This window comes from Sebastes fasciatus, chromosome 17, assembly GCF_043250625.1.
Source record: "Sebastes fasciatus isolate fSebFas1 chromosome 17, fSebFas1.pri, whole genome shotgun sequence".
NCBI classification, from domain to species: domain Eukaryota; kingdom Metazoa; phylum Chordata; class Actinopteri; order Perciformes; family Sebastidae; genus Sebastes; species Sebastes fasciatus.
The window spans coordinates 15297337-15322733 of NC_133811.1; the positions used below are offsets into that span (position 1 = coordinate 15297337).

Below are 25397 nucleotides of genomic sequence, written 5' to 3' on the forward strand. Positions count from 1 at the left end.
GTGATATTGATTAACTCTGTTACTGTCATTGTCAAAACTTCGCATAAATAGAGCCAGGGCGAGCAGTTTTCAATAAAGCGACACGTCACTTTGCTGACACACGGAGAAGGTTACAGGACATCTTCATTGGAAAAGACTGAAACAATCTGATGTTCGCTCGTTTGCATCGCGTCCAGTTAGGAAGAGGTGTTATTCTGTCTGACGTCATACTCATGTTAGCGGCTTTTTGTTTGGGAGGGGTCATATTTTGCCCTAACCAACCAGTAAGTTAGTGACGTATCCTGTCTAACTAAACTTCAGTCGATGTGGAAACTGCATTCATGCACTGCTGTATGCTCCTCCTCACTGTGCTGCTTTTGCATTAAAAACGCACTAAACACTTACATCTCAGCAACTGACTCGTGTGGTGTACCGTGTGAGCACGGAAATAGTCACACACTCCCTGACCTGCATACAAGCCGGCCGCTTATTCGCCGTATTGATCTTACTGTGCTCTTGTGCACCAATTGTAGCTCATTTTTAAATACAAAATGTTTATGTTTTCAGCTCAGTATGAACTGTATTACTGAACTGACATCGCATTGTGTGTATCTTAACCACATGTCACATTTAAAGTGGTCACGAGTAGGGAAAAGGAAGTAAACTAAATCCTTTAAACTCATTGTACTTGCGTAAGTTTGCAGCACACAACTTACCCAAGGCTGTAATGTTTTTGAAGATGCATCAGTGTAGTGTATAAAAACGAAGGTCATGCTCATATCCTTGTGACTAGGTTAGATAGAGGTCATATCACCAAAAGCCATCTGCCATCTCGTCTCCCCGATGAAGTGGTTTTACTGTTTGCATGAATACTGAACCATCTGATGTCTCAGATCTATGGCTGAAATGTTTGAGCTGTAAACCCCCCCGAGCCAAAGAATGTGAGTGTTGCACTTGAATGTCGGTGTTATGGTCTCTGCACTGCGTCCACTTGGACTCAAGGATGAACTGATCAGAATTTGGTGGTCACTGTGACCTCATAAAACACGCTTTTGGCCATAAATCATGAATTTATACACTAATTATGACAACATTTCACACAAATGTCTAGTAGGATAAAACTCTGAAAAAAATTTACTTTTTATATTAATCGCACATTTTTAATCTGTTCAAAATGTACCTTAAAGGGAGACTTGTCAAGTATTTATTACTCTTATCAACATGGGATTTGGCAAATATGCTTGCTTTATGCAAATGTATGTATATATTTATTATTGGAAATCAATTAACAACACAAAACAGTGACAAATATTGTCCAGAAACCCTCACAGGTACTGCATTTAACATAAAAATATGCTCAAATCATAAAATGGCAAACTGCAGCCCAACAGGCAACAACAGCTGTCAGTGTGCCAGTCTGCTGACTTGACTATGACGTGACCCAAACTGCATGTGATTATCATAAAGTGGGCATGTCTGTAAAGGGGAGACTTGTGGGTACCGATAGAACCCATTTTCATTCACATATCTTGAGGTCAGAGGTGAAGGGACCCCTTTGAAAATGGCCATGCCAGTTTTTCCTTGCCAAAATGTTGCGTAAGTTTGGAGTGGAGCATTATTTAGCTAGGGCGACAAGCTAGTATGACATGGTTGGTACCGATGGATTCCTTAAGTGTGACTTGATTCCAAGTCCTCATCTCTTCCTCCAAGCCACCCCAACACACCACCGTGAAGAACAACAGACTGATAGATCTGCAAGGGCCTGTTGCACACACTGAAGGATCTGAGTCTCCTCAGGAAGTCTGCTCTGTCCCTTCCTGAAGAGCACTTCGGTGTTGAGAGTCCAGTCAAGTTTTTGATTGATTTGGACCCAAAGGTGCTTGTATGAGTCCACCCCTCTCCACCTCGACTCCCTGGATGACCAGCACATGGGGTCTCCTGTTCCTCTGGTAGTCCATCACATTAAGCTCATTTGTTTTGCTGATATTGACCTTCAGATTGTCGTTGCATTATGTGACAAAGCTCTCTATCGGTCCTCTGTACTTCTCTGTAAGCACACATGTAAACTGCAAATTAACTGGTTGGTGGAGGCATACAACCTCCAGGCGGTCATTATAGTTTGAGGTATATTATTCCACCAAAAAATCTGCTTCCGTCGTTACAGAATCAGTTATTTGGGTGTTTCTTAAACTTGTCGTCTTTTTCTCAAAATGTCACCTGTCAGCTGCGTTTGTGAGCAATCACATTTCAGTTGACTTATCAAACCATTACAGTAATGACGGGCCGGCTGCTGTGGTTGCAGCATGCAAGTCAAGATCCTGCTTCTTGGTATAGGTATTTGTCAGTTTGTGGTCTAACGAACTTCACACACTGGAGAGCCAAGCTAATAACGGACCCTTTTTCTTAAAAAAAACATTCAACTGCCTGCCTGTGAAAGGAAAAAAATACTTTTCCAGGGCATGAGGATGTATTTCATCATCATAGCGTCAATCTATTGTTAATATTTATGTGCCATAGTATGTGAAGAAGTGTGTCTTGTGTTCAACAGTACACTGGGGTCTTGCCAGACTGTAGTGGTGTGCTTCGGAGTAGATAAGAACAGTCTTTCTGAGGCAGGGCAGAGTGCCAGGAGGAGCAGCCCTGCCTATAATTTATGCTTCCTTCCCCAACCGTCCTCACACCCCAACATGCACAGCCACACACAGCGACTCAACGCTCTGCACGTGGGACTCAGTGGGAATATATAGGCTCCAGTGGCAAACGGAGATGCAGTGTGAAGAGACTATGTAGTCATGTGGTATATAGTCGAATGACAGTCGCCACATGCAGACCGACCCGTTAGATACCACCATTAAGAAAACACCAAATGGCCATGGTGCGTTCAATCTGTTGGCTGGTCCACCACAAGCTGCTTTATAGTTAACAGTGGAACAAACATGTTTCAGTGTAAACTATCCTGGGGTCTCGCCGCATCGTGTGCATGTGTGCTCCAGGTCATGTGATCACGCTTTATTTGGTAGCCTGCTGTAAAAACTAAATGACGGTACGTGACAATTTTTCATAGTGTAAATTAAGATCTTTACATTAGGAGTGGTGAAAGACAGAGGCTGCTTTGTTATTCCTGGTTTCATGCTTTGATGACCAGTGATGATCCATTACGGTCATATGTGACTCAGTTATGTAAAGAAATGAGAAAAGATGTTTCTCTACCTTTTTTTTTTACATTTTTATTTTCTTTCTGCATCTCTTGATTAGAGCTGAAAACGTCGGTCGACAAAAAATAATTGGCGACTATTTTGATAATATTTTAGTTGCATAATACCTCAGTCGAGCCTTTGACTCATTGAGGTGAATGGCAGCTGGATGTACTTGACATGTGTTAACGCAACATGAACATCACAAATTGTGCATTTCGTGGCTGTGTAAAATGTTTAAACACAAACCAAAGAATTTGTGGCAAATTAGCCTGTAATTGAGCATCTTACCACTAAATAACCAAGCATAAACATAACGTAACAGTAACATGTACTGTATGTATTATGTGCAAGAGGATACAGTGTTCCTTTACAAGGAGGCACAATCTGAGGTTGGCAGTCCTGCCTTGTCTGATAGCGGTGAGGTGTGTGTGTGTGTGTGTGTGTGTGTGTGTTGTCTGGGTTAAGGTACTTCTTCCCTCACCCTGACACAATAAGCTGTAAAAAGCTTTAGTGTGTGTTTTCACAGTCTGGCACCTGTCCAACTTTGCCTTAAGGCGGAAGGCAAGGCAGAGCCCTTTGATGACCATGAACACAACATACACTCTCTCGCTCTCTCTGCAGGTGATTAAGATGGCTTTTTAAAAGGCCACCTGTTAGAGATTAAAGGGCACCTGGGAGAAGCAGTGGAGAAAAAAGCAAAAGAGAGCGTGATTGAGGGAAAGTGCAGAACAAGAGAAGATGAGAAAACACAGTTTATTGCTTTGCAGCTCAGGTACAATGAACCAGACGTCCCCACTGGGGATTTAATTGCCTTGAGAATCTAAATTGAATGGGTGTTTTTCTGGGAATGAACGAGTACATCATCTTAGAAAAATCATCTGCAAAATTAGGCAATCGATCTGTTAGTCCCTCAGGAGCCATTTGTGCCATTAAAACAAGCATATTGTGTCCATTACTCCCATCCACGTTAGAAACTCTGATATGATTCATGAATCAGTCTCTTCACTTGGCTTATTAGCCAGCTAGCTAGCTGGCAGGCATGGAGAAAGTGTCAGTCTACATCGTCAAGTGACGCTAAGCCCAAACTAGTTAAATTAAGACAATATGACGAAAGTTATATCGAGTTTGGTTTTATTGAGAACAGCGACGGGAGACCAAAGTGCGTCATGTGTCTTCAGGTGCCACCGCAGGAAGCCATGAAGCCGGCCAAGCTAAAGTGACATCCCGGAAAAACAGGGCAAAACAAAGTGGTATTAACATGATTCAAATTGAAATGTATTTCTGTTTATCACTATCAAACAGGTCTGAAGTATTTAGGTTGAAACATTTTAGAATACTAATAATTCCAATCTAAGTGAAATGGTTGTAAACGTTATGCTTAATCAGTGTTACGATTATGAGGGGGTCCTTGGAAAATTTCCTCACATTTAAGGGGTTCCTGTACCCAAAAAGTTTGAGAACCCGTCATAGAGGAGTAAAGAAACCAGAAAATATTCACATTTAAGAAGCTGGAATCAGACAATTACCAATTAATCGATTATGATTAAAATAGTTGCCGATTCATTTAATAGTTGACAACTAATGGATTAATCATTGCAGCTGTAGTTCCTTCTTCACAAATTGAATATCTCTTGATTTTGAACTCTTGGCCAGACAAAACAAGCAATCTGCAGACATTACCTTGGAGTACCTTGGAAAACTGTCAGTTTTTGTAATGAAATAATGAAAATAAGTGTTATTTGAAGCCCCACTAAGCAGCAACAACCCCAAAATCACCCTGTTGTTACCTAACGTTGCAAGTCAGAAAAGAGCAAATCCAACCTCAAAATGTCTTTCTTATGACTCATGAAACTTCAAAGCTCCCCCCCCCCCGAGCACCTTCCTCTCCACTTTCATTATCAAACATGCCATTGTTAAAAAAAAAAAAGAAAACCTCCTTTAATAACTAATCTTAGAGTTGGGAGCTTTTTCAAAGGAATTTGAGCAAATATCATACAAGTCTGCATCTGCATGGCTGGGATAGTGTCGGGGTGAGTCACAGTTCGAGTGAATGGGGGAGAGAGAGAGAGCGCCTGCTTGTTGACATTCCTCCAATCGAAAAAGGTTGTTGTGTTAATGGTCTGGGAGAGGCCCCACATCCGTGTTGACTTTCTCACACTTTGGAACTCAATTGATAAATCCTCAAACACACACATGTACAGTACATCCAAACTCTTGACAGACAAAGTTGCATGTCCTCGCAGTTCACAAGCTTAAACGCACTCAAGCACACACTCCATTTGTCTCTCTCTGCGTTTCCCACCCCGTCAGGTTGACGCTCTCACGTGCAAACATGCACACACACATTCCAGAGGTCGTCTCAGTGGAATGTGGGACAGAGCGGTGCTGGCACTAAAGGAAGCGTGACTCAGCTCCCAACCCAGTCTCAGTCCTTCTTTCACTGCCACCCGTTCGTTTGTGTTGCATAGGTACGTATGTGCACATGCAAATCTCAGAGAGGGAAACAATCCCTTTTGTGCATGTGTGCACCCTTACATGAGTGTGTGCAAATGTACATTTGACTGTGTGTGCATGCCAGTGGCCACCAGCTCTCTGTGAATCCAGTTATCCCCCTCAAACAAACCAACAAACCGCTCCAGGTTTAAAAATGGACCTCTTGGAATCATCAGCCCTACTTGTTTTGGCACGATGACTTTGCTGTAGGTGAATTTTTTCTTCTTCTACTTTTGCAACAGTCAGAACTGGTTTGGTCTGATCTTGAATGGCTTTCAAACCTCAGTGCAGTGCTTTACCCCGAAAGACCTATGTGGCGTGATCCTCCTTTCAGTCAGATGTTTTAAAGCAGAGAGGTTCAGGAGTAAAGCAACACTGAGACATCCATTAGTTCAGGATGCCAGTTGTGAATCATTGAAACAAACTCTGTATCTCAATTCCACTTCCGAACTCAAGCATGTGACAAAGAGTTTGCCGTCACTGTCAAAAAAAAAAAAAAAGAAGTGCAAAATACCCCTGTGTGACTAATTTCCCAGTGTCTGAGTCTGTAGGAAAGTGTGGGTGTTGAGCTATGCGAAGCTTCCTGCGAGTGGGAAAACACAGGGAGCACATGTTGGCTAGCCCGGCTGTTGACTTCAGTGAAGTGGGATGCACTTGAACTGTGTTTGTGCCTGGATACAGAACGCATACACGCATGCATGCAAGCACACCTTATGTGACAATATCCTGCATTACATTGACATCTGCTGGTGACTAATCAGTAGAATATAACAAAAAGAAAGCTCCTCTGACCTGATTTCATAATGTGATTTTGGGAGTAACACATATAGAAAAGTAATGTTGCCATCGTTAGTGTTAAGAGGAAAGTCTCTTTGACAGCAACGCCTCCTCATTTCCTTTCAGAGGAACTCCAGCAGGAAGGTCTAGTTCCCATACCTCTCTGCCTCTGTTAGAATAATCCAACGTTTCTGTCACACGCCTCTCCCTCCCACTTTCCTACACACACACAGAGCAAAACCCACACTCATGAGGGATAAATAGGCTTTTTCTGTACCGTGCGGCGGCCGGCAGGCTTGTGCCGATGATGACTACTGGAATTTGTGAGGGTGCCAGGGCAGGCATGGCCGCCCACGGGCACCCGAAGACGGCCCAAAGCCACAGGAACCACCAGCAGCCCTGCTGCCGCTCTCCTCCCTCCTTTCATCCCTCCCTCCCTCCCCTTTTCAGTGGTACTACCAGCACCGCTTCACAATCCTGACTACATGGGATGGAGCTGCCAGTGTGTGGCGACTTCAAACGCTCACATCAGAGTCAAACATTCCTCTTTGCCTTGAGGTAGTAGCTTATATGTTAGGGTTGTTTGTCTGCAGTGTACCGTGGGATAGTGAGGCTCACATCTAAAGTAGGTCAATGAGAACATAATTAACCAAAATGCATTTTAAACCTTTTCCTGTATCTACATGTATTTTGTGCCGCACATACTGTAAGTCAAACTGAGCTTGTGTTTATTTTCACTTTGCAGACCGCTATTTCGAGGAAACTCAGATGTTGATCAGCTGGGAAAGATTTTTGAGTAAGTATTATTGGCTGTATTTCCTGTTACAGTTTCTGAGGCCCTGTATGTTTTCTTTGCTTGAGTCTGAATCAAGCGGCAACCTTCGGGCCTGAAAAGTGAAGCCAATGAGGAAGTGCCTTAGACTTGCATTCTGTCTAATAGCCAGCAGGGGGCGACTCCTCTGGTTGCAAAAAGAGGTCAGATTGTATAGAAGTCTATGAGAAAATGAGCCTACTTCTCACTTGATTTATTACCTCAGTAAACATTGTAAACATGAGTTTATGGTCTCAATCGCTAGTTTCAAGTCTTCTTCAATACAGCATGATGTTCATTTAGTAAATTTTGGTCCTATTTAGAGTAAAATAAACCATAAAGCAGGGGATGCATTAGGGTGTGGCTACCTTGTGATTGACAGGTTGCTACCTGGGAGTTGTCCGCGTTTTAGTCTTACAACATAAAAGTTAATTGATACATTTTGGTCGCCTAAAAATGTCATATTCAGCGTTCGGTTGTACTTATATCCATCCTCTCGTCTCACTTCTGGTTGCAAAAAACAAGGCTTCAAAACGGCAGTCTACAAACCAATGGGCGACATCACGGTGACCACGTCCACGCAAGAAAACAAAACAAACCTGGGAGGATTTTAACAAACATCTGAACTGGAGTGCATTGAATGCTGAACATTGCTGATCTGAAGTCACTAATGATCATTTTAATCCCACAGTGTTGTTGGAGTACCTTCTGCGGAGGACTGGCCCCAGGAAGTGGCCCTACCACAGAGTGCCTTCACCCCCCGGCCCCCTAAGCCAATAGAGGACTTAGTTCCAGACATGGACGAGCAAGGACGGGCCCTCTTAATGGTGGGTGGTACTGGCTACTGTACAAACCAATCCCAATTCATCATGCAGTACTTGTTTTCAGTGATTTACCAGGTCCTCTAAATCTAGAAATGTCTTTATATCATAATATTGCAGTTATACATTAATTGATCATCTACTTTATTTATAGTCCATCTCATTTTCTTCTATTTCTCCTTTGCAGCAATTCCTCGCCTTCAACCCCTCCAGGAGAATATCGGCCTTTGCCGCGCTCAGCCACCCCTATTTTCAAAGCGTGGACAGCCACAGTAGAAGTGTGTACGCGGCCCAGCCCATCCCCAGCAACAAGCCCACTATGGAGGAGAGGACTGCCTGACCGTCCTCCTTCGCCCTTAATCATCCCACACAGTGTCTATAAAAAGTATTGTGCGCACCCCGCCTTGGTGTTTTTCATGTTTTATTATTATTACAGTGTTAAATTAAGGTGTGTTAATCAAGCTTTTTTGACACTGACAGATCTTAAATGTCAAAGTGAAAATAAATCAGTAGAAATAGATGTAATTTTAGTACAAATATAAATCAAAAAGTGATTGATACTGAGGCATGTATAGGCACCCTTAGTATCATTTACAGCCTTGAGTCTATGTGATTAAATCATTCTTCTTTGGAAAAATCCTCGAAAAAGTCTTCTGCCAACATGACAGCAGCTTTTCCTCCAGGATTATTCTGTATTTTGCTGCATTTATTTTACTTCTTACCATTGCTACAACATGATGCTACCAGCCTTCTGCTCTGCATAGCATTTAGTTTGTTGGTCAAAAAGCTTGGTTGTGGTGTCATCCCACCATGGAGCCTTCTTTTGCTCCCACATGCCTTTGGGCAAATACAAGCGGAAATGTCATGCGATTTTTCAACAGTGGCTTTCTCTTTGCCAGTTGGCCGTAGAGCGAGATATGCAGCAGTGTCAGGTCAAAGTCTCCCAGTTAGGGAACGCTGTACCTCCTTCAGTGTCCACAGACCTCATTGTGGCCTTATTGCCTCTTCGCACATACCCTTTAAGATGATCTGCTCTAGACAGATTTGTGCCTCATACTCAAGTACCTTCACATTTTACTGGTATCCTTCCACTGATTGGTTCTTTTCAATAATAAATATTGTAGTTTATGTCAGCTGTTGACCCCCTTCAGATACAGATGCATTTAACTAAAAATCACAAAAACAGTTGGATGCACCAGTTATACTTGTGATTTAGATCCATTTGTAGAGATTTGTTTTCTCTTTAACTTTAAAGAGACCTTTTTTTAATTATAATCAGTGTCAAAAAAGCTTAATCAACTGTGATTTTGTACCGTACATAAAACCAAAACATGAAATAGACCAATACTTTTTTATAGACAATGTACAGAGCTCAAGGAAAGTACTCCTAAATAGAGGGTAAAGATAGTGTCAAGAAAGATGACACCAACGCTCTCACCCCCCCTCGGAAAAAATGCACAAAAGCTATCCTCCTTCCATGAACTGATGGATTGTAATTGCTGCTTTTAGGTTGTTAAATGTTGATGATTGACTGTGTTAACAATGCAAAGAGACTTGCATCTCAGATTGACTGGTAGTAGTGGGCAAGCGGACTTTAGAGGCCACGAAGCAGACGCCTCTTTATAACCAGTGTTTAGCCTCACAAGAGCCCTCTCGACCGGAGGAGCGGACCACACAGGAGCCTGGGTGGACAGCATGGATCTCACCTGCCTTCATGCTCACTGTGGGTGTGTGCAGTGAGCAGATATACAGTACAAGCACGCTCACAGATATGTACTTTTAAGTGTGTGCACTACCACTGACATTAGCATGTACACAACTTCTTATAGAAACATTATTGGGCATCACAAGCCAGCCACTCACTGCCATGTCTTATCATTCCAGTCCTACGTTTATTATAATACTGCCACCTTGAGGATGTCCTGAGTAACTGCAGACCAGTAGCGGGATTCTAATGGTTTCTGCACTCTTCAAGGAACTCATCATAAATGGGCTGATACCATTGCTGAGACAATGATGAAAAGAACCTAACAGAAATGTTCCTGCCACTCACTTGTCTGCCATTTTATCATTCTAAGATACAATTATTTACTATCCGAATGTTACAGTAATGCACAGGCTTGCAATAGGTGGAGAAAGTCCCACCAGCACTATTCAACATGAATACATTTGGCACAGAATAGTGTTGCCAATATTTAATTTTAATTTTATTGACAAGTCTTATATACTTGTTTTCATCAAGTTTTTTTTTTTGTTGTTTTTTTTAAGATGCTGGGGCATACAATATTCTTACACCAATTACACCAACTCTTTAGATGATTATAGAATTTGTGTAAGAATAGTTTGACAATGTAAGGAATGTATAAAGGATAGGCATTGGTACTGTACAGTATAGAGTGCTACATACAAGCTGTAACGATAGAAAACTTTTGATACGTGCATCGTCAGCCCATAGATATGTCGTAAAAAATGGATAGACGTAGAGTATAGCGAGGGTCGGTGGAATGTCGTTGGGCAAAGAGTATTTTGTCTGTTGAAAATGTCGGGCGGGCTCTGTGGGTGCTTGTTGAATTTCATTAGCTTTGGATTGAGAGTGAATTTTACAGTGGTTTTTGATAATGAAATAATGCACAAATATGTTGTGTACAGTTGTTGCTTTATTTTACAGTTATGTCCAGTTATATTACATTTTTTTTTTTTTTTTACCAGCAAGGAAAAAGCAAGTTATGCAGAGTTGTATTTTTGTATGTAGTAGTTCTTGCAGAACAGTAACATATTTTAACACTGGTTTACGTTTTCTTAACAGGTAGTGCTGCTAGCACACACACACAGAAACACTCTTGACTGTCTCAGGTTCTTGTTAAGGTCGTCCGAACCTTTCGGGCACAGTTTGCACATCCCTGGGCTACTAACTGACCACATCACAACTCCTTCAGGTTTTCTTTCAAGCTGTCCCATCATCATCGTGGATCACAGTCTACTGTCATTCCTATTTATCACATATGTTACTGTAGTCATTACTGTCTGAAGATAACTGCCTGTATCAACTGTTTTATTGCCAGCAACTTTTAATTGCTAGGTGGCGAACACAATGTAGATTCATGTATAATTGTCTGCTTGAATAAGCACTGTGTGAAGTTTGATAACGACTCACATCTGGTGTCAGTGGCGCGTACAATGCAATGAAAGCTCTAAATAGAATTCAAATAATACAATAAACGCATTTCAATCTCATAACACAAAACTGAAGTCCACTGTTGAGCTTTTAGAACTTTCACTGTTTTGAAACCAATGTATATTTCAAATTACACATATGTTCCTATGTCACATTTGTTTTAAGCATATGGAAATGGCGAGTAGGAACAACACAATCATGGCATTATACTTGTGTATTAATGCAGGCATTGGTGTCTTATTATTGTGTTGCACCAGTTGAATAAAAAGCAGCTTTTTGTGAAAGTTGTTTCGGACTCATTTGTAAGTGTGATTGACAGATTAACGATTCGTTCTAGACAATGTGTAGGTATTAGGGCTGTCAAAGTTAATGCGTTGACGCAAATTCATTTTAAAGCCACTAATTTCTTTAACGCAAGTTGCAAGTTTTAGGAAGTAGCTGGCTCAGTTTTAAAGCTAGAGTGAAAATACTAGAATTATATGAAACTACAAAACCTGATGAATCCATTGGTACCAATCATGCCATACTAGCTTATCGCGAAGGAGGATAAATAACGCTCCAAACTTACGCTAAATTTTGGTGAGGAAAAACTGTCATGGCCATTTAAAAAGAGGTCCCTTGACCTCTGACCTCAAGATATGTGAGTGATAATGGGTTCTGTGGGTACCCACGAGTCTCCCCTTTACAGACATGCCCACTTTATGATAATCACATGCAGTTTTGGGCAAGTCATAGTCAAGTCAGCACACTGACAGCTGTTGTTGCCTGTTGGGATTGAATTTGCCATGTTATGATTTGAGCATACTTTTTATGCTAAATGCAGTACCTGTGAGGGTTCCTGACAATATTTGTCATTGTTTTGTGTTTTAATTGATTTCCAATAATAAATATATACATACATTTGCATGAAAGCAAGCATATTTGCCCACTCCCATGTTGTTAAGAGCATTAAATACTTGACAAATCTCTCTTGGAGGTACATTTTGAACAGATAAAAAAATGTGTGATTAATTTGTAATTAATTTGTAATTAATTTGTAATTAATTTGCGATTAATCGTGATTAAATATTTTAATCGATTGACAGTCCTAGTAGGTATGATTTTTGGATTATTGATTTTTGGATTGAGGGAACATTAGAGGAAGCAGAATTGCTGTTGTAATTTGTTTTAATACTTGCATTTTGTCACACAGTCTTTTCTTAGAAACAAGCTTCTATTTCATACCAGCACAAGAACATATATTTCTTAATAAATTAACTTTTTTTTATCATTTCATTTGTGTTATGATTCTGTTTCACTATAAGTGCCAATTTCAAAACTAGAACATAGTACTGTGAAGGAGCATGTGAACTGAAGAGACCAACAGAGTCAGACCAGATAATTTGATAGAGTAACAACAGACATTTGGATCAAAGGAAATTAATTAATTAATTAGCAGATTAAGTGCAAAAGAAGATTCAAGATTCAAGATTCAGCCCTTTATTGTCATTGTGTAGTACAACGAAATTAGATTGTGACAATCCCATAGGTGCTAATGAAAAGATAATACAATAAAAAAAGAGATAAATATAAAAAATATAAAAGATAATACAATAATATAAATATAAAAGATAATACAATATAAAATATAAAAATACAATATGTATATTGATGAGATGACAATTTTGCCAGATTACAGTTTTGCCAGATTATTGCACAAAGTGTCCGTCAGATAATTATATAATTATTGCACAGCATCATATAATTATTGCACAGAGTGATCAGCATGTTATTGCACATATCCGTAACAGTAGATTTACATTGATATAACACAGATTGAAGAAAAGGTGGCAGAGGCATTGGAACTGGGAAGAAGAGTTAACGGGGCAAGTTTTCTAGAATTCAAAAAAGAGTTGGAGAAGTACATTATTTTATTTTATTTTATTCTATTTTATTTAATTTTAATATTGATATAACGCAGATTAAAAAAAAGGTGCCAGAGGCAATGGAACTGGGAAGAAGAGTGAAAAGGGAAGTTTTCTAGAATTCAAAAAAGAGAAGGAGAATTACATTATTTTATTTAATTTAATTTAATTTAATTAAATTTTTATTTTATTATTATTTTATTTTTATTTTAATATTGATATAACACAGATTGAAGAAAGGGTGGCAGAGGCAATGGAACTGGGAAGAAGAGTTAACGGGGCAAGTTTTCTAGAATTCAGAAAAGAGTCGGAGAATTACATGATTTTATTTATTTTATTTATTTTATTTATTTTATTTATTTTATTTATTTTATTTATTTTATTTACTGTGTTTTGTTTTATTTTGTTGCATTTTGTTTTATTTTGTTTTATTTTATTTTATTTTATTTTATTTTATTTTATTTTATTTTATTTTATTTTATTTTATTTTATTTGTTTTGTTTTGTTTTATTTTATTTCATTTCATTTCATTTCATTTCATTTCATTTCATTTCATTTCATTTTATGTTATTGTATTGTATTGTATTGTGTTAGCGGTGTTTACACTCCATACCACCTGGTGGCGCTAACAGACCTCATCGTTGTTATCCAACACCAACCTCTAAAAAACATCAGAAAGAAGAAGAGTCGCCTCTCAGCCTCCTCTCAGTCTGATGATGCTACCAGGTCGATGTTAGCCAGCTAGCACTGATGGTTTCTCTCTGCTGGATATCGATCCCCATCACTAACTCGACATGGGCAAGAGAGACAATCGAGTGGTGAGTTATGTCACACAATATGAGAGTAAAACTGAGAAACCACAGATTATATCCGCTATAAGATAAGCTAACGTTATGCTAAATGCTAATGCTAGGCTAGGCTAGCTGGAGCTAATGTAGCTAGGCTATGCTAGGCCTAGACAAGGGTCCTTTAATACACATCTCCTTTTGAAAATACAACAACATGCTCTTCATTATATGTATGTTTGTAGGTTTTCATTATTTGGTGCATCGTGTTTGCTGCTAATGCTAAAAAAAGCGAGTCTCTAGTATTAGTGGTTGCTAAGCTACAATGCTAACTGTGACGTTAGCTCATAACATGTTTGGACAATATCTTTATCTTTTAAGGTATTTTTATTTGATTTATTGATTTATTTCAAAACTAACATCTGCTTCATTTAAGGTATTTTTATTTATTTATTTATTTCAAAATTATCATTTGCTTCATTTAAGGTACTTTTATTTATTTATTTCAAAATTAACCTTTGCTTCATTTAAAGTATTTTTATTTATTTATTTCAAAATTAACATTTGCTTCATTTAAGGTATTTTTATTTATTTCAAAATTATCATCTGCTTCATTTAAGGTATTTTTATTTATTTATTTCAAAATTATCATCTGCTTCATTTAAGGTATTTTAATTTATTTATTTCAAAATTAACATTTGCTTCATTTAAGGTATTTTTATTTATTTATTTATTTCAAAATTATCATTTGCTTCATTTAAGGTACTTTTATTTATTTATTTCAAAATTAACCTTTGCTTCATTTAAAGTATTTTTATTTATTTATTTCAAAATTAACCTTTGCTTCATTTAAGGTATTTTTATTTATTTATTTCAAAATTAACCTTTGCTTCATTTAAGGTATTTTTATTTATTTATTTCAAAATTAACATTTGCTTCATTTAAGGTATTTTTATTTATTTATTTCAAAATTAACATTTGCTTCATTTAAGATATTTTTATTTATTTATTTCAAAATTATCATCTGCTTCATTTAAGGTATTTTAATTTATTTATTTCAAAATTAACATTTGCTTCATTTAAGGTATTTTTATTTATTTATTTATTTCAAAATTATCATTTGCTTCATTTAAGGTATTTTTATTTATTTATTTCAAAATTAACCTTTGCTTCATTTAAGGTATTTTTATTTATTTATTTCAAAATTAACATTTGCTTCATTTAAGGTATTTTTATTTATTTATTTCAAAATTAACATTTGCTTCATTTAAGGTATTTTTTATTTATTTATTTCAAAATTAACATTTGCTTCATTTAAGATATTTTTATTTATTTATTTCAAAATTATCATCTGCTTCATTTAAGGTATTTTAATTTATTTATTTCAAAATTAACATTTGCTTCATTTAAGGTATTTTTATTTATTTATTTATTTCAAAATTATCATTTGCTTCATTTAAGGTATTTTTATTTATTTATTTCAAAATTAACCTTTGCTTCATTTAAGGTATTTTTATTTATTTATTTCAAAATTAACATTTGCTTCATTTAAGGTATTTTTATTTATTTATTTCAAAATTAACATTTGCTTCATTTAAGGTATTTTTATTTTATTTATTTATTTGTGTATTTATTTATCTATTCATTTATTTTTGGAGACTCTTCTCTGTGTGTGGATGCAAAAAAAAAAACCTAGATGGTTAGTTGCTTATAAATAAGTGTAACTAAAATGCCAAATGATTCAATAAAATGATGAATCATCAGATAGATAGATGTCAGATATACAATATATGAAACTACTAATGCAACCAAGAGTCCAAAATCCACAGATATTCACTAACCATCTAGTTTTTTTTGTTTTTCAATATCTTGTGGTGACGTTGCGCAGTATTTTTCTTTGCTTCTTGAGTCTTTATATATATATATATATATATAAAGACTTATATATATATATATATATATATATATAAAGACTTATATATATATATATAGCTGTGAATCATTAGCAGGGTCCTATTAAACTAAAAGAAAGTGTGGATAAATGTTATTCCTTTGTTTTTGGTTACAGAGAATTGATTTCAGAACACTCCTGCTGGTTTATTACAAAGCACTAAATGGTTCAGGGTCAAAATACATTTACATTTCATTTTAGAGATCTTTCCATTTTTTTTTTCTGGTTAAATTGGGTATGTGTTGGTGTTGTAGAACTATATACTGTTTATCTCAGTGCCTACTAATCTGGCATCTGGGTGTATTTCCAACATCCTCCATTAGAAATGGGTATAAAATGCTTTCCTCTGTTTGTTCCAGGCTTACATTAACCCCATTGCTGCTGCAAGAGCCAGGGGACCGGCAAATAACGCCGGACCAACTATACAAGATTATTTAAGCAGACCTCGACCAACATGGTGAGTAAACCTCCTTACTACCCTGATATAAATATTTGTTCCTTGGTAACAAAAATGAACTCTTATTTCTGAGAATTATGTTACAACCATGTCAATCAATATCGCAGCTCAATGTAGCCGTTTAAGATACTGTTGCTGGGAGGATGTGCAGTTTTCTAGTCCATGGTTCTCCCTACAGACAGCCAGAACCAGCACTTTGTCTACTGGGATAAGATAGATAAAGAAACGGTTTGATTTAATAACACTTGTACTTGCTATCTTAGTGTTAAGACTTCTTGGTCCTTAATGCATCCATAGGATTTTCCTGCGTAGAGAATTTGAATGACACTGGCTTATTCAAATTTAATGTCACAGCAGCAAAAAAGTGATAGGTTTATCCCCCTTTTTGATAGTGTTTTACCCAATGAATAGTCAGTATAGTTGCAACATCAGCATTATTCCAGGACAGGGTGCTCTCACAACTGAGCTACCAAAGAAGATTGAGAGCAGAGGGGAAGGTCCTTTGATGTGTGTAAAATAAGGGCCGTTTCTTTCATAGCCCCAATATGCATTGATTATAAATTATGCAGATTCATCTGTCAACCGCATCATCTAACCATTTTACTTGTGTATTTACGTTTATTGGTCCCCCCCATGAAACATTCAAAACTCTGCTAGCAAGAAAAAGCGCAGTCCATAAATAATTTGCTTTCTGCAAGCAAAGAGCTTCCAGTTCTTGCAGAGAGAAAAAAATATATATCTATGTCAGGAATATATTGCTATGAAAATATATGAACGAAACCTGCAGTAGGCAGAATATTTTGGCATCATTGGGCAAAAATTCCATAATAACCTTTCAGCGTATTATAATTCAAGTGTTCTGGGAGAAAACTAGACTTCTGCGCCTCCTCATGGCTCTGTTTTTCAGGCTTTAAAAGATCTAGCCCGTGATGGGAGACTCTGGCCAATCACTGGTCATTTCAGAGAGAGCGTTCCTATTGGCTGTGCTCTGGCTGGTGGGCGGTGCTGGTATTTCTTCAACTGATCTCAACATGGCTGCCGGGTCACAAACTTTATCATTTTACAGCTAAACAGTACATTACAAGATGTTTCTGAAAACATTTGAGGTGAGAAATAGGCATTACAGTAACATATTATTTATTCATATTTGATGCCATTAGTCTCATGCACTACTGTCAGGATATAGTGGCTGCTTTATAAAAATAACTTTTTCTAATCATATTTTCTCCAATTCTACCGACTGCAGCTTTAATTTGTGCAGTTAAGAGGTTTTTTTTGTTTGTTTTTTTAACCTTTTGGGGGGAAAAAATTCTCCTCCCACTGTATTTTACATGGATCAATTCTTCTCTTGTAAATTGTCATATCTGATCGTAAATGAAATGCACTCCAATCTTAGCCACAAGGGGGCACATTTAAGTCTTTATCTGCTCCTCTTCACCGTCAGTATGAAACTTCCATTTGCATTACCGAAAGAGCAACGTGTTTTCAATGCAATATTAAAAAGTAAGGGGACATAAATTACCCATGTCTGGTATTAGTTAAGGGCCTTCAATTAATTATATTTTATTATAACAGGAAAACAGAAGAATCTTGATTCATCAAACAAATGCTGGACATTAATAGGACAAGGGAGTTATGCATTTTCTGTTTACTGTAAATTCTTGCTGATGAAAAGTAGACGATCAGTTTAAACATTGCATGGGAGGGATTTTAAAAGAAGTAGCCGCCAGTGAAGTGGTGATATGAAGAGCCGCAGCTGACAGGGGCTTTCTCCAGTTTGGGCAGACGTCTGCTGACGAGCTTTACAATATAAATTGTCTTCCAACTGATTTACTGTCTCTTCATCAGGGAAGAGTTAAAGGAGCAGCTGGAGAAGAAGAAGAAGGGCTCTCGAGCCCTGGCTGTCTTTGAGGACAAAATGAACGTGGTATGTTTGTATTATGCTGACTGACCATAATGATCCCTGTCTTTTTCTTCATATTATTTGCAATCCCTGCTATGAGTGTCAAGAGTAATGAGTCCATTATACTTGCTGTTGTTTTCAGAAATGGAGGAAAGAATTGGCAAAGAACCGAGAGAAGTTGATGGGTGCCATGTCAAGTGACAAAGACAAGGAGAAAGACAAAAAGACAACAGACAAAAAGACAACAGACAAAAAGACAACAGACAAGGAAAAAGAGGAGAAGAAAGAGAAAAAAGAGGTATGTTATCTCTTCCTCATCAGACATTTGAATGATCTCACTCTTAAATCATCATCATATTTACTGACTTTGGCTTTTCATTTGTGTTTAGAAAAAGAAGAAAGAGAAGAAGAAATCTAACAGGGTGAGGAGAGACCTCCAGTATTTTGATGGCCAGTTGTGCCACAGTACTGACACACACACACACACACACACACACACACACACACACACTGCCTGCTTGTACTCTGAAGCTGGGGACACACCAACCCGACATCATAGAACTAGCTGCGACAAAGGCCGCCTGTTGCGTCGCCTTTGTTTTGGCCGTTAAGTTGCACCCGAAAACACCGCAAAGACTACAGCCGACGGCCAGTTACCACGTACGTTCTACGCCTGTGTGAGAGGAAATAACTCTCCAAACCAGCAGGCGGCGATAGTCTGTATTCGTCATTCAAAAAGGGAAACCGGAAGACTGAGGAGTGGATATACAAGCCGTTGATATGATACGTACATGAAATTATGCAGCGTTTGCCGACCACTCTCACTCACCACTTAGCGTCATTCCATATGGCCATGTCGCTGTGAAAATATCTGTGTATTGAATGATCAGATGAGATGAAGATGAAAAATGAGAAGTCTTCTGTGTTTCTCCTCTTGACTTTACTCGTTGTTGTTTTTTTTGCTTTCCTCACTTCTGTTTCTCTTCTCGTGCACTGATTCGTTTAAGCTGAACAGCCAATCAGAGTGATTTCGCTCACTGACGAGCTCATAATAACAACCAGTAACTAATAAAAACTAGGGTGACGGACGCTCACCGACGGCCCCAAACTGTCCGACAGCCGACTGTCAGCTTGGTGTGTCAGGGCCTTGAGATGGTCTCTTACTGTGTTCCAATCCCCAAACAAGCAAATAACCTTAAGTCTAATGAACCCTGCTTTCATTGTGTTTTGGTCAAGCATTCTTCATCTTCCTCCTCCTCATCGAGTTCTGATTCCCCCAGCAGCTCCTCCTCAGAATCTGAAGACGTGGTAAGTCATTACAGACTTTAACGTGTGTTACTAGATATTGCCAAATACTAAAGACAATACATTTTGTGACTCATAATCCAACAGCTGCAATTTAGAAGCATTGTGCTCCTGAAATAGAGACAAAGCTTCTTATTCAGAACCGGCTCTGCTGGATGATCCTGACTGATGTGATTTGATTGATGATTGCTGTTGGCTGTTGTGTGCTTGTGGTGCTCGTTGACAGGTTAATTCTCAGAATAACTTCCTGTGTTTGAATAGAGAGAGTGAATTGGTTTACAGTTAACAACTGATCAGAAATAGATTTTACGTTATATAGCCCAAACTGATCAATTTAAAGAAGGCTGTGATCTGTTCCCTGATCAATCCTGCAACTCCATGAAATTGTCTTGCACGCAATGCATTACGCGGTTTGACTGTATTTCTATTTGTGTATACAGGATGAAAAGAAGAGTGTGAAGAAAAAGCGGAAGAGAAAGAAGTCATCCACCAAGAGAGCATCAGACAGCTCAGAGGAAGAGTCTGATGCGGAAAGCAAGGTTTTTCTTTTTTTCCAACTAGCTTGTTTCAGTACACTTCAAAAGAATCAGGTTCTGGTTTTAAAAATGTGCCGTCAAACAGTTGTCCTACATTACAATGACATCAAGTTTTGTTTTTTTCAATGCCAGTGTTTAATCTAGATGTTGTTTTTCTTCCCAAGAAGAAAAAGAAAAGAATCAAGGAAGAAGGGGACAAAGATAAGGTAACTTTTCTTATTCAGTAACCCACTTAACACATTTTTTGATGGTGTTAAAGGGATAGTACAGGTGATTTTGAAGTGGAGTTGTATGAGGTACTTATCCATAGTAGGTGTATTACTTACAGTAGATGACGGGTCAGCACGCACCCAGTTTGGAGAAACAGACAGGAGTACCAGCAACGGGGCAAATCAATGTACTGCTGTGAACGGGGCTGGCAACAAAACCTATTTTAGCCACCTAAAAAAAACAATATCGGTTTAAGTGTATGCTATGAAGGGGAACTAAGAGTGAAACGTATCTATACTGTTTTTGTCATCTCAGCCTGCTGGCTTTGAAGAGACAAGAGAGAGCATAGATGCGTTTAACTTTCAGCTCAGTTCCCTGTCAGAAAGGGCTGTCTGACGGCAAGATAAAGGGAAAGTGTTCTAAATTTTGCTCCCGTGTCGGTACTCCTGTCAGTTTCTCCAAGCTGGGGGCGTGCCGACTGTCATCTACTGTAAGCAATACACTGACTATGGATAAGTACCTCATACAACCCCACTTCAAAACACCCAAATTATCCCTGTAATCTTTTTGACCTTGTGTATATTTCCACAAATATGTGATGCTTTTTTATCGCATTTCTTGTCTCTTGTTCTTGCCAGTCAAATTGAGTCCAACACTTTTGAGTCTAGGTGATGTAAAGCATTCGTAATTGTGATGTAAATCTTGTGTCTGTCAGGATGACAAGAGCCGTAAAAGAAAAAGGAAGGCCGAGCGAAGTTATAAAGACTCATCCTCAGAGTCCTCTGTAGAATCTGAGGGGGAAGAGGTAGTAAGTATTATTCTTATATGGTTGTAGATGTAACACATCTCTTTCGCCGCTTATTGCTGTTACGTGACAATTTTATTCACTACAAGCTAGCCAGACCAGTCATTAAAAAAAAAAAACTCCCCCCCCCCTTATAGACCTTCGATAATAAAGCTTTGACCTACAATCTCCTCTTTGTTCCGCTTTTAGCTCTTAGTTCCTCTTAATTCAAATTTGGGGTGAAGAAAATTATTTTAAATATCAAATTTATTCAACTTAATCCCTCAAATATTTAGTCAAAGAGAACATTAGACATTTCATAGTCCAGTTTTAGTCAACAAGACACTTGATATTTTAGCCTTGTTTAATTATAAATAATAACAACCTTATAGTGTACCAGTGTAGGCCTTTGGCCGATCAAACATGTCAAAACGGTGAGCATCTGATGAGACAGTCAGATTCACAGTAGTGTATAAGTGATTGGCTTGTTTTATTTCTGTGTTTTTTCTCTACATTAGTCAGACTTCTGAGATGGACCCATTCACATGAGACTGACAGATTAATCTCTGGTTGTCACAGTCACAAGACTCCCATCCAGTGTCATTCTATAATCTTGACTACTAAACCATTCACAGTTACAATACACAATTGCCAGATACAGATAAGTTTCAGTTCTCCCCGTACGCTCACTCGCTCTCTCACTCGTCCAGATGTGCAAGCTTTCTGTCTGTCACGCTTCATGGGGAGTCTGATAAACGCTAAATGAAAAACTCTTATTTACCTAAAACTGGCAGCGTTTGTCCTCCATTCAACCTAAATCAGGAAGAGAACCGCGACCTCAGGTTGACCCATTCAGATTGACGGCTACTGCGAGTTCAACTCATGTCACTCTGAACGTCGTGTGAGGCAGACTGCATGCAGCACCTCAGTGAATGAGAGTGAGAGCAAGTGACTACAGTGGTAAAGAGTGTGACCAAGGTGGTTGAACTATCAATAACACATGAACCATGACCTTCTAAAAATATAGCCCTCACCTTAATGGCTTAATGAGTCCAAATATCCGCTTGTTTTTCCTTTCAAGCCCTGTTATTGGATGAAAATGATTGTGAAACTGAGCAAACACGGCAAAACCTTGAGTGAAAGGGGAAAGGTAACAGCGACTTATCATAAATTGGGCATGCTAACCAGATTAGTTCAACAGTAAAGAAGGAAACGATCTGGCTCAGAAACAGATGACCTTGTGAATTCAGTTGTGAACCTACTGTAACTGCTTTTGCAGATGCTTGTACCATAATTGTGAAACTAGTGTTGCAATGAAGGGGTCTTTTAGTATCGGGTGAGACTTCCCTTTTTTCCATGGTCTCATGTCAACTTTTCCTTCCTTCAGGCTGAAGCCAAGAAGAAAAAGAGAAGTAGCGAGGAAAAGGAGAAAATCACAGTGAGACAAACTTCCTTTTAGTGTCTACAGTTTGATGTGAGGCAGATGCTTATCTCATGACTACAGCAAAGACTAATGTCAGCAATGTATGACTTTAGTAAGTAGGTAAGATTTAATTGCGAGTTGAAAAATGTTTCAGGACAGGCAGGTGTACATGAAGTGCATCTTCATAATACAGAACCAGCATGTAGTATCATCTGTCGAGGGTGCTGCAATATGTCTTTCACAAGCCATTGTCCGTTTAGCTAGCCCGAATTAGAGTGAAATTGATATTTTTGGTGTGTTTTGTATTTAGTCTGGTTCGGTTTCACCAATTGCAAAAATTAAAGTGGACCAAATATAAAAATGAATTTGCTGAGGGGTGTGTACAAAGGAGCAAATCTATCTTATTCGCCACGAGAGCTGCCACTTCTATGCAGGGAATCGCGGATTTTGTGTTTTTTTTTCCACTTTGACTTGGCACTGATCGACTGCGCGCAAAAATCCCCCCTCTCCAGTTTATCTCAAATATATTTATAAACGTCACTATTTTTGCAGACTTTATTTAGCATATTCTGTATGTTCTCTTCGGCCTAGATGTCAAACAAACGTCAGACTTCTACAGAAGTCCAGGTCAGTCCTCTCCCACTCATGTTAACCTGTCGTTTACCTGTGTCCATCTCAACAAATGCCCATACAGACAGCCTGCGATTTGGTTCGCTTGGAAAAGGTCCGAGACAACCTCTCACAAGCTGTCTCGGACCGGTTGTTTTAGTCCACACCAGAGTACGATTACTGCGTTCACAACTGCCCAAACAAACCGTATTAAACGGGACAAAATGTTGGCTTGTGAAAGTGCCACTAGTGTCTACTCTGCCAGAAAGCAGCTATTTCTACACCTCCTAACAAATCATTATTGATAATCCAACTGTGGAATCTATGCTTAATTTAAGAGAAAAGACTTGGACACAAATGTCAAATGTTTTACGTTCACAGGACAAATCCAAGAAGAAGAGGAAAAAGAAGCACAAGAAACACGGCAGAAAAAAGAAAAAGAAGGCAGCATCTCAGTCAGACTCGGAGCTCGACTAACAACCGTAAAGCTTTACGGTTCTCTCATCTTCCTGACAGCTCACAAGTAGTGTTATTTTTGCCTTTGACCTCTGAAAACTTCTCCCATCCAGCTTTGGACATCACGCTTGAACAAGAGATCTACAGACTTGTAATGCTGGGGTTCTGTGAGTGGAGTGAAATCGAGGGAGGCACCCATCCCTCTAATTGGCAACTACCGGTACATATCTTCTGTTGATTTTTGTCACCACGCTTTTTGTAGATAATTGTTCTTTCAACGACGGGACTGAAGTGAATTCCTCATATTCTTTTTTTTTTCCCCACCTCATCTCGGAGATTTCAATGTGACTGGCACTTGCTTCCACCTTCAGTATGCTGGCCCTCTCGGAGTCGCTCTCTCTGTTTCATACCCGACATCTTGTGTTTCTAGTTGCTAGATGAGGCTGTCATGCTAGTGCCTGCGTCGTGCATGTAGAACTGATGTCTCGCCAGCCTCATATTGAAGTTGGACTTGCGATAAGAAATGTGAGCTGCACAGTCAACATTTATACAAGGGATAAGTGTTCCGATAGATGAATTGTCACACTGCAGTGTAAATGTATAAACAATGGGAATTCATTAATAAAGTATTGTTTTAGCCTTTATTGCTGTTTCTTAGTTACAACCTTTATATACAGTATATACACAAATCACATTTATATGGTCCATCAACCGTTAACCCACTGGATTTGCTTTCATGGTTGCCCTTCCCACTTTAAATGCGAACGGTTACAAATCTGCTTCTGTACAGTCTCACTTCCTTAAAACGTACTGGGATCTGCTGTACTGTAACAAACTCATTATGTGTAATTTAAACCTCAGTTGCACTTCCACTATTGCATTTTGTTGTCACAGGTTCACGCCATACAATCTACCATTAAACAGCAGCATATCATACTAAACATATGTAACATACAGGATCAAACAATAATTAATAATAGGTGAGGGTTGCAGACCCAGTTGCCTTGTTTAATGCCTATCAACAAGTAGATAACCAACCCACTTGGATGCCATCACGTCCCATTGTGTTTACCTCAGTTAGGGCTCACATGTTTCTGACTCAAGAGTGAACTAATACTACCAATGACTTCTAAAAAAGAGAAATCCATTAATTGGTAGAAAAAGTAGTCAATCACTTTACTTTAAAAAAGTAATACTGCAATACAAATGCATTCAAAACTAATGCAAAAGTACATAACATATCATCAAAATGAACTTTAAGTATCAAAAAGTAGAGGCATTCATTAGGAAGAATGGCCCTTTTCAGATTGTTATATATTGTTGGATTATCATTTATTTTGCATTAACATGTAGGTAACATGTTAAAGGGACAGTGTGTAGGATTTCGTGGCATCTAGTGGTGCGGCTGCAGATTGCAACCAACTGAGTACCCCTCTGCTCACTCCTCCCGTTCTAAGACTACTGTAGTGTGAGCCACTCCGCTCAGAGGTCATCCTTACCATAATAACACTACTTTAGGAACAACGGAAATCAGACGGCGGCTGTTGGTACCACAGTTTTGCACTCTGCTGCTCACGCAACATTGCGGAGTCCGTGAAGATGACCTGCTCACTATGTAGATATGAAGGGCTCATTGTAAGCTAACAAAAACACAATTCTCAGTTTCAGGTGATTATACACTAATGAAAACATAGTTATGAATATTATATTCCATTTCTTATAGATCCCCGAAATGTTACACACTGTTCCTTTAATGTAGCTGTTTGACGTGTAGTCTATTTTAACTACTTAACATTGTGTTGGTTAGTCTCATGTTTATCA

At 38.5% G+C, this 25397-nt stretch overlaps 2 protein-coding genes across 13 annotated transcripts in view; both read left to right on the top strand.

Annotated features, from left to right (window-relative positions):
* The window catches only part of cdk6 (cyclin dependent kinase 6), a 46462-nt gene extending 34925 nt beyond the window's left edge, over window positions 1-11537 (top strand). For 2 of the 3 annotated variants that reach the window (XM_074612793.1, XM_074612794.1), the window contains exons 6-8: window positions 7192-7242; window positions 7949-8084; window positions 8266-11537. In XM_074612793.1, coding sequence (XP_074468894.1) covers window positions 7192-7242; window positions 7949-8084; window positions 8266-8418 — 340 coding nt within the window. In that variant the 3' untranslated portion in view covers window positions 8419-11537. Of the gene's footprint in view, window positions 1-7191; window positions 7243-7782; window positions 7912-7948; window positions 8085-8265 lie in introns of those variants that run through there. The other variant, XM_074612796.1, reaches the window with a different exon arrangement.
* Window positions 11538-13814: 2277 nt separating this feature from the next.
* On the top strand, window positions 13815-24220 carry fam133b (family with sequence similarity 133 member B). 10 transcript variants are annotated; one of them, XR_012590554.1, is made up of 13 exons: window positions 13815-13975; window positions 16253-16350; window positions 18199-18277; window positions 18396-18551; window positions 18643-18675; window positions 19490-19561; window positions 19999-20097; window positions 20259-20300; window positions 21020-21112; window positions 22476-22526; window positions 23502-23602; window positions 23690-23796; window positions 23913-24220. XR_012590554.1 is itself a non-coding variant. In XM_074612799.1 (12 exons), exons 1-11 carry the CDS (start codon window positions 13952-13954, stop codon window positions 23595-23597), a joined length of 843 nt encoding a protein of 280 aa, XP_074468900.1. In that variant the 5' UTR covers window positions 13815-13951; the 3' UTR covers window positions 23598-23602; window positions 23690-24220. The 10 variants fall into 10 exon arrangements, 8 of the variants coding, with proteins under 8 accessions (XP_074468900.1, XP_074468899.1, XP_074468902.1 ...); XR_012590553.1 differs by having other exon boundaries at window positions 23502-23796; XM_074612799.1 differs by having other exon boundaries at window positions 23690-24220.
* The last annotated feature ends 1177 nt before the right edge of the window (window positions 24221-25397 follow it).